Below are 14,053 nucleotides of genomic sequence, written 5' to 3'. Positions count from 1 at the left end.
AGTGCCCTATTGAAAATTCATAATAAGGGTTTAGACTTTCTCATTGGAAGTCCAAAAACATTCAAAATGAGGGGTTGAGAGTCTTCATTGGATATAATGTTCTAATTGGGATATTAGAAAATATGTTTTTGCGCTTAAATTACAATTATAACTTTTATGTTTGGTATGATATCCACAGGCATTTATCATGGATAGAGATAGGGAGATAGGTTATGAGAAGTAATCGTCTCTTGATTTTTATCCGTGTGGTCAACGAAAAATAAATTTTGGAATTTGAATAAATTTGGAAGAATGAAACACTTTATGCTTGAATTGCAATCATATATTGTATATTTGGTAGGAAAAAGAGAGTGGATAGAGAGAGGGAGAGATTATGGAAAATAATCCTCTCTTTTTCAACCAGTTCCAATTTTGGTGAAGAAGAGTGGAACAGATTATTCTGCTTAAACTACAACTATAAACTTTATAGATATAATTACTATATAAATATAAGAGTAATTTCCTAATTTTAACATAATAACACTAAACGTTTCATTTCTTCATATATTTCGAATAAAAAAAATAGTTGTATAAAAATATTTACTCATATTATACCAATCAATTTTATACAAATTCATGATCTATCATTTTTTTTTATCATTTTCTCTTGAAATAAGAAATTAATAGGATAATATAAGATTGAAAAAAATTCAACAAGTTATTCGTGGTAATGTTTGAATGTAATTAATGAGGTAAGAATGTAGGGAATGTAAGATATATAATACTATAATGAAGAAAAAAAAAAAGTTTCCAGAAGCATAAACCTCTGTCTGTGTGGCTGCTTCGACACCACGCACAGTATAAATAGAACCTTAAACCCTCTTCTCTCGTTTAATTCAAAAATAATAATTTCATATCACTTAGCAAACGAACAATCAAACAAGCATACAAATACAATGGCGTTCTTAAACAACGAAGCCAAAACTTCCAATAAAAACTTGCCGCACTGGTACACACCCCATGACGGAATCCACCACAGCACTCACTCTCCGATTCCTCTCCCATCAAACGACGTCGTTTCTCACCTCTTCTCCGCCATTGTATCACCGTCTTCTCCGGCGCTCATCGACGCCGTCTCCGGTGCCGCCACATCCTACGCCGACCTCCGGCGCCGAGTGGAGTCTCTCTCCGCCGCGCTCCGATCCCGCCACGGCCTATCCAAAGGCGACGTAGTTCTCTGCGTTCTCCCAAACAGCGTGGACTACCCGATCGTACTTCTCTCGGTGCTCTTCTCCGGCGCGGTGGTCTCCGCCATGAATCCGCTCAGCTCCGCCGCCGAGATCGCCAGGCAGGTTGGGGATTCCCGGCCGAAACTCGCCTTCGTCGCCCCGGAGCGCGCCGGAGAGCTCAGGAGGCTCGGTGTCGCCTGCGTCGTCGTCGAGGCCGATCCGAAATCGGAATTCTCGGCGATGAACGAGTTCTCCGGCGAGATGTTGGATACTCCGACGATCGAGCCGGACGACACGGCGGCTATAATGTACTCCTCCGGAACCACCGGTGCGAGCAAGGGAGTGGTTCTGACGCACCGAAACCTCGTCGCGATGATCGAGCTCTTCGTTAGGTTCGAGGCGTCGCAGTACGAGCAAATTTCCGGATCGGAGTCTGTCTATTTGGCGGTGCTTCCGATGTTCCATATCTACGGGATGTCGCTGTTCGCCATCGGAGTGCTCTCGCTCGGCGCCGCCGTGGTGGTGTTGAGGAGGTTCGACGCCGGCGAGGTCGCGGCGGCTGTGGAGAGGTTCGGCGTCACGCATTTCCCGGTGGTTCCGCCGATTATGTCTGCGATTTCGAGGCTTCCGGTGGCTGAGAGGCGGCGGATGAGGAGTCTCAGGCAGCTTTCCAGCGGAGCTTCTCCTCTGAGCGGGAAAGCAATTCAGGATTTCGTTGAGGCTTTTCCTCATGTAGATTTCATTCAGGTAAAACAAAAAAAAAAAAAAAACAAACAGAGAATTAAATATTCAACTGTCTAGTTGCTCTTATTTATTTATTTATTTAAAAAATTCTCTTAGTACTTATCGATTTTTTTGTTTGTTTCCTGGTTCTTGGTAGATCTTCATGGCTATTACTCATAATAATTTATTTAATCACGAAATGAAAAGTTGCGCTTGACTTCCATTTTTGTTTGGGTCCGCTTAGTTACAGTTCTTGTTGTGTTGGGTAATTATCTTAATTTATTCATTAGAATTTCTTTTTTTGTGTGCGTGTGTGATTGCTCTGTTTCTCATATGATCTATCATCTACCTAACTTATGACTGGCATTAAGTCATATTATTAATTAGGTTCTTTTGCTTGTTGGCTCATGAAATCCTTTTATGGCTGTTTTTCCACTTCCATGGTATATGGTTATCTGAAAATGTTGACTTTTTAGGGGTACGGCATGACCGAGTCAACGGCAGTGGGAACCCGAGGCTTCAACACCGAAAAGCTTAGGAATTTTTGCTCGCTCGGCCTTTTGGCGCCGAACATGGAAGCCAAAGTTGTGGATTCGAGTACCGGAACGTTCTTGCCACCCGGCGGTGTTGGTGAGCTTTGGCTGCGCGGACCAGCGATCATGAAAGGTAAATTCAAAGAGACCATTTGAAACTTTGTTCTGCTTAACATTTTTGGCAAAAAAAAAAAAAAGCCTCAACATAGTTTATATGATTTTGTTGTGCTTTTTGGTTGTTTTATTTGGCTTATTGATTCAGGCTTCTCTCAACTTGAATAATCTTCTGTTGATTTTTATTAGATAAAACAAGTAATGATTGTGAAAGCTAATGATATCTGACCGGTACATAGTTACCATTAACTGAAGAGTGTACATAACAATAGCCAACAAATAGGATCTGGGAATCAGTAGACAATAATTTGCAATCTTTTCAGACATAGGGTTAGTTGTTATCATTAACCGAATAATTCAAATAGATGTACAAGTAGGATCTGGAATCTGGAAACTAACAAAAAATAAATACTTTATTTTTCAAATAATAATTAACCCTATAGCATAGGAGTTGATTTATGATTAAAGACAAAGTTTGTTCACCTACAGTTAATTCTGAGATTAATGTACAATTTATTTCGGACCAAGTGGGGTAGGTGAGAGCGAGGCCGTGGGTTTGAGTCACACTTGAGACGACGATTCCCTTAAAAAAAATTACAATATATTTTGACAGCTTGTCATGTTGTAGCGAAAACACAGTAGCTCGAATTCGGTGTATTCCGATAATTATTTTTCCATTCTGACTAAGGCTGGTTAACTGGTTTAACCTTTAACCATTTTGAACGGTTAATGGTTAAACCGGCTAACATTTGGATATATATTTTCTTTACTTTTACCCGGTTAACCGAAAAAATAAACGTTTTGGCTATTTTTAATCGAAAACACCGGTTAAAATTAACCAACCGGTTGATTTTAACAGGTCAATATGCAAATTAACCGGCTGGTTAATATTAACCGGTCAAAATGCCCACCATTAGTACTGACTAAGCTTGAGCGACTTTTGGGTTCGCAGGATATCTAAATAACGATGCTGCCACTAGGTCGACAGTTGACAAAGACGGTTGGCTACACACTGGAGACCTTGTTTACTTTGACCATGACGGATATTTATACATAGTCGACCGGTTAAAAGAGATTATCAAGTACAAGGGATTTCAGGTTTAAGCGGATTCTGTCTTATAATTCTTTAGCCCAAATCATTTTATCCGATGATAGGGGTTTGTGTTTGAATTCGGACGTTACTTTTTGCAGATTGCACCGGCGGATTTAGAGGCTGTGTTGGTTTCCCATCCCGAGATACTGGATGTGGCTGTGGCTGCGTAAGTGTCAACTATAACCGAAATACACAGAGAATATGTAGTATTTTGATGGCAAAGGGTTACCTTATTGTTTTATCTTATATCATAACAAAAAAAATTAATTGTTATTTACGTCTATAAAATTATAAGCGAGTAATCTGTTTTATATTGTTTAGCTGTTGTTGAGTTTCATCTAAAGTGTTTAACTTAATCAATAGTATTAGGACCATTTTTCTAGGAGACCAAAATTCCACTGCATCAGAGTTCCGGGGCTATTTGCACTTTAAAAGCGTTGTATAAAACACTCGAAAAAATTATAAAATCTGTTTTTTTTTTTTTTTTTTTTTTTACTTGTTTTCAGAGGTTTTCTTACTATATCTTGTGTTTCTTTTCAGTGTAGCGGATAAGGATTTGGGAGAGATACCGGTGGCTTTTGTGGTTAGAGAAAAAGGAAGCTCGCTTTCCGCGGAAGCTGTCATGGAATATGTTGCCAAACAGGTTTTTTTTTTTTTTTTTTTTTTCGTATTTCGTTTTCTTGTTTTTTTTCTTCTTCTTCTTTTTTATTCAGGATTCTGTAGTATGCAGAGAGACAAACCCGAGAAACTATTTCGATATTTTGTTAATTTATTAATTATCGTGTACGTTTACTCTAAACCAGGTTGCGCCGTACAAGAAGATCAGAAAGGTGGTATTTATGCCTTCAATACCGAAATCAGCAGCTGGAAAGATTCTCCGGAGAGAACTGAGGAGGTCTTTGAGTTCTAAACTTTGAGATCTCATTTTTAATTCTTCACTTTTGAACACTAAAATAACATATAACAGGGTTCACTGTATATAGTTATTTTATGCCTTCAAATCATAAATTGCTGGACTTTTAGTCCTCCATGATCATTCTTTTATGTTTTATGCTGTGTTCCTTCGCTAGAAATTCAGCAGCGGCATTGTAATTTCACAAATTCCAGTTTGATGTAAGGTTACATTTTTTTTTTTTTTCGTGTTCAATAAAGATGATTTGTTTTTTTAGTCTCAAACCATAGCAAACTTTAGGAAAAGAATTTTTTTTTATGAATTATGGTCTAGTTTATTACTGTCGCTTTCCAGTATATAGAAGCAGAGATGTTATACTGTTTTTCTTTCTTTCTTATAATTTTATTTTAATGCTTAAAAGCTAGGGTTAATATAGCCGTAGAATTCTCACTAAAAACATCATTACACCACCACACTCAAATCCCTCCTATAAGAATCAAAGATCAAAAGACTTTTAGGGTCAAGGCTTGCAAAGTATTTTCTATTTCTTTTGACTTCTAAAAGAGCGGATTTCCACTTTTTTGTCACGATTCAAAGATTTTCCAGAACTCTCGGTTGTTCAGGCTCTCGTCCTAACTTTTTTTGAGCTTTTTGAAAGTTAGAAAAGTGAGTTAGGGCACTCCAAGACGAGACACGTGACCAAGTCCGTCCACATCACGTGTCCTCGAGTATTGAACGAAAAACCGCATTAACACATCACATGTGGCATATTGTTGCCTAAGAGCTTTGGAGTAAAAGGGTTGTTTAACCCTTTTACTTCATAAATAAGATTTTTACAGCAAGCATCAATTTTTTTTTTTGGGTAGCATGTTCACGTGTTCTTCTGTGATGAATACTTGTTATATAGAAATGTATAAAAAATAAAAATAAAAAAGCTCTATATAGAACAAAATTTTCATGGAATTAACGATAATGTAATTTTCAAGAAGCTTCATAGATTCGCCTACGAAAGCAAACAAAATCCAAGGCATAGTCAAGCAGGAATATATTCTCAGTACTTTTTTTTTTCTAAAAGGAAAGAACTCAGTAGGAATAAATAGAAAGATGTTTTAACTAATATTTTTTTTTATGAATACATACCATATGAGCATTAAATGAAATCCCACAAATTAATCTCATAGCGACACTTGATAGAGTATAACTATTTGGATGAAATTGCAATATCAGCGAGAGTTGTATCAAAAGCGCTCTACCAAAAAGTCTTGATATTCCCCGTCAATCAATACTACTAATTTGTGCGTTTAATATTCCTGCTATTATTATAATGAACATTCTTATAAGGGTTATATAGGTATATAGCCACACTGTTATAAGGGTTTTAGTTTTAGCCAATCTTCTGTTAATTTTCTGTTAATAGTATTAGAACTCAGGTTTTTAGTCTATGTGGTTTGGTTTAGTTTTGTTTTAGTTAGTCAGCTTAGTTCCTGAGTCATATCAGATGCATTGTCGTTTTATTCTTTTTTCAATAGTTGTCGTTTATTTTCTTTCTAAACAAGCTATATAAAGCCAATCTTATGTACAATTCTTTTGAGGTCAAATAAAACATTTTCTCTTATTCATTCAAGAACAGAGATTGTTTTTTCCCAATTCGATTTAATCTCTATCAAACCTAGAATTGCAATATGGTATCAGAGCTACATTCCGCGTTTGATTTTCTAGGTTAGAAAGATTCTTCGTCATCCACGATTCCCTGTAATCAGAATCGATCTCTTCATCTCCTTCTCTCGAGGACTCCAATGGCGACTCAAACAGAAATGGAGATCTCCGAAGCAAGCTCAAGTAGAAACTCACGAAGATCGAATTTCCTTCACCACTGAGAGTCTTGATCTCATCTCCTTCTCGATTCCAGCTTCTTCTCTCCATCGCTTCAATGATGGAGGAGGCTTCAATGGATCTGCGGCGGACGGTTCAGAGTGATTCTCGGCAAGATTCTTTGAAATTCGCCGCCAATTCCAAGATTTGTTTCTTCTTCAACGTTCGTTCAATGACGCTTCAAGAAACCTCGATGGAAGATGGATCGGCGACACTGCAATCCCTAATACCGATTCAAGGTATATGTTCCTCTCTTTTCTCGATTGAAGAATCCGATTCCCTTCCCGTGCTTCCACGGCAGAATCTGGTATCTCATCGACGGAGAGCTTATTCCATTCCAGCGAGTCCAGCCGTGTCAAGTCTTCAAGAAGGTTTCTTCGGCGATTCCCACCTTGTCAATACGATCAGATTCTTCTCCGGCGCGTCCTGTTGTGTCAACTCCATCAAGAATGTTTCTCCGGCGGTTCACGCCGTGCCAATGCGATCAAGGTTCTTCTGCGACAAGTTTCGTCGAGTCAAGAACCTTCTCCGGCAAGTCCCTGCCGTGCCATTGCCATCAAGATCCTCCGCTACTTTGTCTACCTCGCCTGCAGAGTCGCAGCGTTTCGTCACTGAAAAGGGATCACTGCCGCGACGGTGAAGAGAGCGTGGGAGTTCTAGGTTGTTCAAAATCCGTGATTATCGGATGGAAGTCTATTCAGAGTTGGTTGGCATTCGCGAACTAGTTTTTGCTAAAGGCTTGTCATCAGAGTTCAACAAGTCTCTGAGGAGATCAACTTAATGGGGTTTTTGCATTTGTTTGTCTTTGTGTTCAGTCCAAGATGAACTTTCAAGAAAGTTCACATTGAGGGGGTGTATTAGAACTCAGGTTTTTAGTCTATGTGGTTTGGTTTAGTTTTGTTTTAGTTAGTCAGCTTAGTTCCTGAGTCATATCAGATGCATTGTCGTTTTATTATTTTTTTCAATAGTTGTCGTTTATTTTCTTTGTAAACAGGCTATATAAAGCCAATCTTCTGTACAATTCTTTTTAGGTCGAATAAAACATTTTCTCTGATTCATTCAAGAACAGAGATTGTTTTTTCCCAATTCGATTTAATCTCTATCAAACCTAGAATTGCAATAAATAGCCACATCAATTTATTTACAGCATGTTAAAAGACGTGAATGACATCAAATAACTCTAGCCAAATTCCCGCTCATTATTTTTAGCCCATTAATTCAAATAGAAAATAAAATATTCGGTCATAACTACTCGCACAAATTGATGGGGCATTTAAAACTCCATTAATGCAGATATCTATACTCTCTCTTTATCTCTACACAATCGATAAAAACAAAATCAACGCTCTGCAACATCGGCCGACGCTCCACCCTCTGCAACATCGACTCCGACACTCGCCCACCCTCTGCAACATCGGCCGACGCTTGTCGATGGTGACGGAAAACGAGCTGTGCCTATCGGATTGGATTGGTGGAGCTTGTTAGGGATTCCAATGGCAGATTTGCTTGATTTGATTTGTTCTTTCCAATTTGCAGATTTTCGAAATATCCATGCCTGGTATATTGACGGCGACGGTTTTCCAAATATTTTACGCAAAGAAGAATTGGGAAAGAAGAACCCAAATATTTTATTTTTTATTAATGAAGAATTGGGATTACAGGATTTCTTGTATTATGATGATCCTTCATTTTTTTTCTCTCTTCTTCTTCTTCTTCTTCTTCTTCTTCTTCATCGGAATTGCTGGTGGTTTTGAGTGTATGAGATTTGTTTAAGTGATTGTGAATATTTGCTGAGATTTTGGTTCTTGTGAATTCTTATACAGTATTGTAAATACAACATTGATTTACAGTTAATACCAATTGTTTCATCGTAAATGTATTGTAAATTCAAAGCATATTTACAGTTAATACCAATTGTTTCATCGAGGATGATTCGCTATTTTGAATCAAATAATATTAAGTAAATAAAAGAATATATTTACTGATTTTATTCCATAATTAATAGCCACGAAAATAGAAACAAACTTAGCTAAAGTCAACGCATAGCTCACGTTCATAAAATCCTGAAATAGACGTTAAAAACTCTTTCCAAATCGGAAAGATTCAAATTTTTTTAAAAAAAATCTTTAATTAGTCAGCTTAATTAATAAGGGTAAACATGTAAAAAAATTTCAATTAATAAACTGTCACGTAAACAAGATGGTTATTTACGGGAAATTAATGAAATGTTGACTAAAACCAAATTTCTAGTATTTAAGATGGCTACGTAGCCACTTATTTGTTCTTATAATCCGATTTCATTTTAGTTAAGGTCGCTTAACAAGAGTGGTGAACGTGAATGAATTGATGAAAGCACATTTCTCAATTTCCCCGGGAAAAAAAATGTTCAAAAAACCGTTACATTTTCTTCCCTCGTAAGACTTAAAAAAAAAAAAGAAAAAAAAAAAAGCATATCACAATTCATATTCACCCTTGCTTTACGTCCATACAAAAACATATTGAGAGAGACCCCACAAAGAAAAAAAGAAAAAAAAAAGAAAAAGGAAAGAGACAAAACCATGGAATCTCTCTCCTTTCTCTTCCCAAAGAGCTCTTCTTCTCCAATGGCGTCCTTCTCATCAGCCGTACCGTTCTCTTTTCCCAACAACCTCCAAATCAGAAGCCACTCATCAAGATTCCTTTTCCCTTCTCTCATCACAAGCTTCCACAGAAACACCCAAAAGCCCTCCAATCACTCCTTGTTTGTCTCTTCTCTCAATGATGAGGCCAGGCATTTACTTAAACGCTCGAATTCGTCCAAGATATCGAACCGAGAAGTTCGGTCTCGTGTCGGATTCAGCTCCGAGCTCTCGAAAATGGATTCTCCCGAAAATTCCAAAGCGAGGGACGTCTCGGCCAGATCGAGCGCTTCCGAGAGCAACGCCACTACTTCAAGTCTCTCTCAAACCGTGAGTTTCTACTCTTAAAAGAAAAACGAAAAACAAAATCACAGAATTGAATGAAAAGTCACAAAATAGAGGTCACTTGGTTAAGAAATGCAGAATTGAATCTGATACATAACTTTTGTGAAAATTCTTTTGCTAAATAATGTATATTCTAAATAAATAAAATATTTTTTTAAGAACTCAGTAAATGTATTTTGAATCCAATAACAAACTCACGGATAGAATCAGCATTCCTGGGTACATACAAAACTAAACTTATATACCGTTAAAATAGTTATTTTTGTTAGATTTTTGGGGTGAAAAATCTAAATGAAGCAATAAATGCACTCCTAAATTTTTTTAAAGTAAATATACTTTTTATAAAAAAGGAAAGGCATTGACTCCAATGAATAGTTGTGCATCAAGTAATAAATTTCAAAGATAGAATGAGAATTCCTGAAAAACGTGACATTTCGTCAAAAATCTACTATAGTCATTCTCTGAATTTCACATACTACCATAACATGGCTTTTTTAATTTAATTATTTTTTTTTTATATAGATTTTTGGGGTGATACATTTGGCGGTTTCGCTTGGGATCATCGTGGCAACGGACAAGCTTCTGAAGAAGGTGTTTGTGGACGCGGCGATAAAGTTCCCGAGCGCGCTTTTTGGGATGTTTTGCATATTTTCGGTTTTAGTCGTTTTAGATTTGACTGTTCCCGCGGCTGCGAAGAGCATTGTGAGCTTCTTCGAGCCGGCTTTGCTCTTCATCCAAAGATGGCTTCCATTGTTTTACGTCCCGTCTTTGGTCGTTTTGCCTCTTTCCATGAAAGACATCCCCGCCGCGGCTGCCATCAAGATTTTCTACATTACAGGTTCACCACAATTTGATTTAATTTTATTTAATTCTAGTTTCAATTCTTTGCTCTAGAAATTTTTTTTAATGATTTTTTTTAAATTATGGGGCAGTGTCAACGGTTTTTTTTTTTTTTTGCTAAAATAAAGTAAAACTTGATTAGTTTTATCTGTCTAATTAATTAATTTTCAATTGCTATTTTGTATTTTTTTTTCTATATAAATTACTATGGATTTCTAGAAAGTGTTAGAATTTCCGCATATATTGAAAATGAATAAGAACTAACAATATGTTATAAAGGTGTTACCCTTTTATCATTCCTACTTAATTTTGAGATGAAATCCAATGATACTTCACACAAGAAGAAATCAATCATTTTTTTAAAAAAAATAGAGTAGAACACACGAGGAATACTCACTGCAAATGAGAATGCCCTCTTTTTTCTGCCCTCTTTGAATCTCTTTTGTAATTTATCAAACCGTAGACTAATAAAATAATACTTTACCATAGGTGATAATATTAGTATTTTTTTCAACATTTTTTTTTATTTCAATGTGACTCAAATTCATCTCCTTATTTACGAGATTTCCTACTAAGGTATATCCTTCTTATCTTACTAGATTGAAAATTTTTATTTGTGTTGTCTATGACTAAAGTCAAGTAATAAAAAAATATATGTAAAGCTTAAATTGATGACTATAATTTAATTCTCAATTCTCAAGTCACATTTTAAATTAAGGTTTTTTTTTTAAATCTTTTTATAACAACATTGCAGTGGGAGGGTGGCTTGCTACGCTTTGTGTCGCGGGATATACGGCGATAGCAGTGAGAAATCTAGCGAAAACCGAAATGGTCGAAGCCGAACCAATGGGCAAACCATCCCCGTTCTCGTCCATAGAAATATGGTGTTGCACTGGAATTCTTGTCATATCTTTCGTTTTGGCTCTAATAAAACCGACGGTTCTTGGGACTAGTGCTCGGACTTGCCTTCCCTTCCTTCTCGCCTCAACTGTTCTCGGTTACATGTTTGGTTCTGGGTAACATATATTCTCACTTTTTTTCTCTTTCGTTTACGTTTTCAAGAAAAAATAAAACTCGACTTTTACCCAAGGTTTAAAATGTCTCTGGCCAATGGGTTATAATTTACAAAATTGTCGGCGGTCCATAAGAATGCCCACGAAAATTTTGTAAGACCAATTTGAAAATTACGAATTTTAAGCTAGGTACATTTTACAGAAACTTTGGCGATTGACGACGATGCCCACTAAAATCCTATAACCTGATTTGAAATTTTTGAGACAATTTTTTTAGATTGGTTCATTTTTGACAAAAATTTTATTGCTAAACCTTTTTTCCCCCGGTTTTTGCAAGAGAATTTGCAATTTTTGTCAATGAAACGGAAAAGGCAAACGTGACCCGTAAGTAACCTTTGAAAATGATTTTTTTTTTATATATTATAAAACGGTGGTATTTTGCGATTTTTAAAACAATGTTTATTCTTCAACTTTTTGTTTTTGATTAATAGATTGCCATCGGGCGTGAAGAAAGTGTTTCATCCGATCATATGCTGTACGCTAGCAGCGGATCTAACAGCATACGCTTTCGGGTACTTTTCGAAGTCCGGGCTCGATCCTGTTCTAGGTAAATCGAAAATCGTGAATTGAAAAAAAAAATTAATAATTTGTCCCACATAAACTACAAACATTTGCATAAAACGGCATATCTTCTTCCACAGGGAATTATTTGACCAAGGTCTCATCAAACCCCGGGGCCGGAGATGTTCTAATGGGGTTCTTGGGCTCCGTGATTCTCTCGTTTGCCTTCTCGATGTACAAGCAGCGAAAGGTAAGCACTACGATTTCGAATCGAACGGTCTTAATTGAACAAATTTCAGTTGCTTGAAAGCTAAGAAACAAATGAGTTTTTTTTTTTTTTTTTGGCAGCTAGTGAAGAGGCACGCGGCAGAGATCTTCACTTCAGTCATTGTTTCGACGGTGTTTTCGTTGTATTCAACGGCGATCGTTGGACGCTTAGTAGGCTTAGATCCGAGCTTGACCGTGTCAATTTTGCCGAGGTGTATCACTGTTGCATTGGCTCTAAGCATAGTCTCTCTCTTTGAAGGTACAAAAATAAATGCCTTTAGTCACTGTGAACCATTCTATTCAATAAAAATACATGTTTGTGGGCTCATTAGGTTTTTAATTTATTTTTTATGTCTTATTTCTCAGGGACCAATGCGTCATTGACCGCGGCGGTAGTGGTGGTGACCGGCCTTGTCGGGGCAAATTTTGTCCAATTTACGCTCGATAAACTACGTTTCCGTGACCCCATCGCTCGAGGAATAGCGACTGCTTCTAGGTATACACATCTTGGCCATTTCGAATGAGTTTTTTTTTTTTTTTTTTTTTTAATATCATCTTGAAAGATTTTTCGAAAGACGCATTAAAAACGATTAAATCAAAATATAAATTAGTAAAAAAAGTAAACATTTAATAAAAATATAATGAATTGGGTTGCTCTCACTACCCAATATCCGAATTTGCATCATAAATTTATGGTAGCTTCTATTTGAAATTTTTTTTATCACCTAAATCACAAACATATTTAAAGTCTCTCAATTAAGAAGATCAAAAGAGTCAAACTGGATCGGGCCGACCATTTTTTAAAAGATTATAAGAGTAACTCTTATTTATAACACATCACTAAAAATAATATATTTTATTAAATATTACTTTTATATCATATTTTTACAAAATACTCTGGTGCAAAGCATCTTTAAAGTTGCCCACTTAAATATTATATTTTGTTTATTTTCACTTTATATATATTTATAGATAAAATATTAGTGAGCATTTATGTCATATTTGAGCACCATTGCCCTAATGATTATGGCACTCTAACTTAAGATGCTATTCACATAAGCTCCAACTAAGCATGAGCACTCCCTATACGAGTTGCTCTAAGAGGCCCGAGGTCAAGTCTTTGACCCTCTAAGTTGGGGCTTCGCTTAGTCCAAAAGGCTTGGGCCCAAAAATATTTGCGGTTTAAAAAATAAATGTATTTTCAATTAAAAAGTTGCATTATTAACAAAAGACTATATATGGCTGTCAAAAAAATATTTATTTACTTATTAAACTTAAGTTCTTTATTTTTAAGGGTCATATCCGGGTCGAGTGACTCGTGGGCGCCCGAACCTTTTGACTGTTATCCTCCCAATGCAAAAAATACCAATAAATTTTAAATGATCCGACCCTCACTTCTATGTATTTGTGCAGCGCTCACGGGTTAGGCACGGCTGCCTTGTCGGCCAAGGAACCCGAGGCACTTCCGTTTTGTGCAATTGCTTACGCGCTAAACGGGATTTTTGGCTCCGTGCTTTGCTCAATACCGGCTGTAAGACAAAGTTTGCTTGCTCTAGTCGGGTGAAACATCTCACAAATTTTGGTACGGAGTCCAAATTTGACATTTTCATTCTATGCGCTATGTACATATTAATAATCTCTCTCACCCTCTTTAATGTGAGAAGCAATCAAATGTTCAATTGGAAGTCTATATTTAATAAAAATGATCATTGAAAAAATTTATTGCTGGTCAATATCATCAAGTATCATGTTGACAATATCAAGAGTCGTCTTGAATAAACTCAAATGTTAGTTGTAATCCAAGGTCTCATACAAAGCCCCTAAATCATCAAATGCAACATTAGTTTTGGTAGTAATACAGCAAAATTAGGAAGTATAAACAAACTATATCTAACTTATAATATTTTAGTAATGTCTTTCTAATTTTCTACCTTTCATACGGCAATGTTCTTTAAATGATTGGCAACGTATATT

General features: G+C 36.5%; 2 protein-coding genes across 2 annotated transcripts; both read left to right on the top strand.

Moving 5' to 3' along the window:
- Positions 1-871: 871 nt before the first annotated feature.
- Positions 872-4,775, top strand: LOC149405083 (AMP-dependent synthetase and ligase family protein). Its single transcript, XM_089605644.1, has 6 exons — positions 872-1,955; positions 2,408-2,597; positions 3,531-3,676; positions 3,770-3,837; positions 4,212-4,314; positions 4,475-4,775. Exons 1-6 carry the CDS (start codon positions 936-938, stop codon positions 4,586-4,588), a joined length of 1,641 nt encoding a protein of 546 aa, XP_089461770.1. The 5' UTR covers positions 872-935; the 3' UTR covers positions 4,589-4,775.
- A 4,189-nt stretch (positions 4,776-8,964) lies between these two features.
- On the top strand, positions 8,965-13,926 carry LOC149405082 (plastidal glycolate/glycerate translocator 1, chloroplastic). Its single transcript, XM_089600955.1, has 8 exons — positions 8,965-9,383; positions 9,921-10,236; positions 10,993-11,254; positions 11,743-11,858; positions 11,953-12,062; positions 12,161-12,338; positions 12,446-12,575; positions 13,493-13,926. Exons 1-8 carry the CDS (start codon positions 8,994-8,996, stop codon positions 13,641-13,643), a joined length of 1,653 nt encoding a protein of 550 aa, XP_089457081.1. The 5' UTR covers positions 8,965-8,993; the 3' UTR covers positions 13,644-13,926.
- Positions 13,927-14,053: the final 127 nt, after the last annotated feature.

Source organism: Urtica dioica, chromosome 2, assembly GCF_054948205.1.
Source record: "Urtica dioica subsp. dioica isolate 48M chromosome 2, U.dioica_male_clone48M_v1_H2, whole genome shotgun sequence".
NCBI classification, from domain to species: domain Eukaryota; kingdom Viridiplantae; phylum Streptophyta; class Magnoliopsida; order Rosales; family Urticaceae; genus Urtica; species Urtica dioica.
The sequence above is the reverse complement of the archived record's forward strand: the minus strand, read 5'-3'. Positions and strand labels throughout refer to the sequence as shown.